Here is an 816-nt window from a genome sequence, read left to right as displayed (position 1 = left end):
TTGTGGAAGATTCCTGACATCTCTCAGAAGTCAGAAAACGGAGGTAATGCTGCAAATGTGCGCGTTATTGACTCTGAACACTTAAATCAGACGGGGTGAGCCATTTATCGCACCCGCACCCGAACCCGGACACACAGATTCCTGCCCGGGGAGGATGCTATTTAAAGCTAGGAGCTTTGAAAAGCGGGGATACATGCCACCGGCACTGTTTTGCCAACCGCCGTGGCATCGCGGTGGGGTATTAACACACCGGGTTTGGATGGGGTTGTTTGCTGAGTCCTTTCCGCCGTTGACCCTCTGCATTTGAAGGCTGAGGCTGCGTGTTGCATCCCCGTCGGGGAGACCGCAGCCTCCTATGGGTCACTCCTCCATATATCACCCACGCAGCTCAGCTGCTTCGTATCGCCGGGGCCTCTGAGAAGTTGAAATCTGACAGGAGGATGAGGGGGTTTGCCTTTTTCTCCCCCGCGCTGGTCCCGGGGGATGCTGCTGACTTGGGTACAACCATGGGAGTGGGCTTCGCTCGCCGCGCTTTGAGCATCTCATTGCCTTCGCTGGCAAATCCGGCCCGGGGATGTGCAGGGTGCCTCTCCGGGCTCGTAAAGGTCTCGTGTGGGATTTTTAAATCGCAGGTGTGGGGTCCCTGCTGGCCCGATTCCAGCTCTCGGAGGGGCCGAGCACCCCAGCCCCCCTGGCCGTGCAGTTCACCAGCGAGGGGAGCACCCTGTCCAGCTGCGACATCGAGCTTGTCGGCGCCGGCTACCGCTTCTCCCTCATCAAGAAGAGGTTTGCGGCAGGTAGGTGCCTCGGCGGCGG

General features: G+C 59.3%; 1 protein-coding gene across 1 annotated transcript in view; it reads left to right on the top strand.

Moving 5' to 3' along the window:
- Window positions 1-816, top strand: part of SGIP1 (SH3-domain GRB2-like (endophilin) interacting protein 1) — a 61,776-nt gene that overhangs the window by 58,521 nt on the left and 2,439 nt on the right. Inside the window, exons 25-26 of the mRNA XM_009884003.1 lie at window positions 1-43; window positions 633-797. The exon at window positions 1-43 is cut by the window's left edge and continues 4 nt beyond it. Coding sequence (XP_009882305.1) covers window positions 1-43; window positions 633-797 — 208 coding nt within the window. The remainder of the gene's footprint in view (window positions 44-632; window positions 798-816) is intronic.

This window comes from Charadrius vociferus, unplaced genomic scaffold, assembly GCF_000708025.1.
Source record: "Charadrius vociferus isolate BGI_N301 unplaced genomic scaffold, ASM70802v2 scaffold423, whole genome shotgun sequence".
Taxonomy (NCBI): Eukaryota; Metazoa; Chordata; class Aves; order Charadriiformes; family Charadriidae; genus Charadrius; species Charadrius vociferus.
This window is presented reverse-complemented; position numbering and strand designations above follow the sequence as displayed.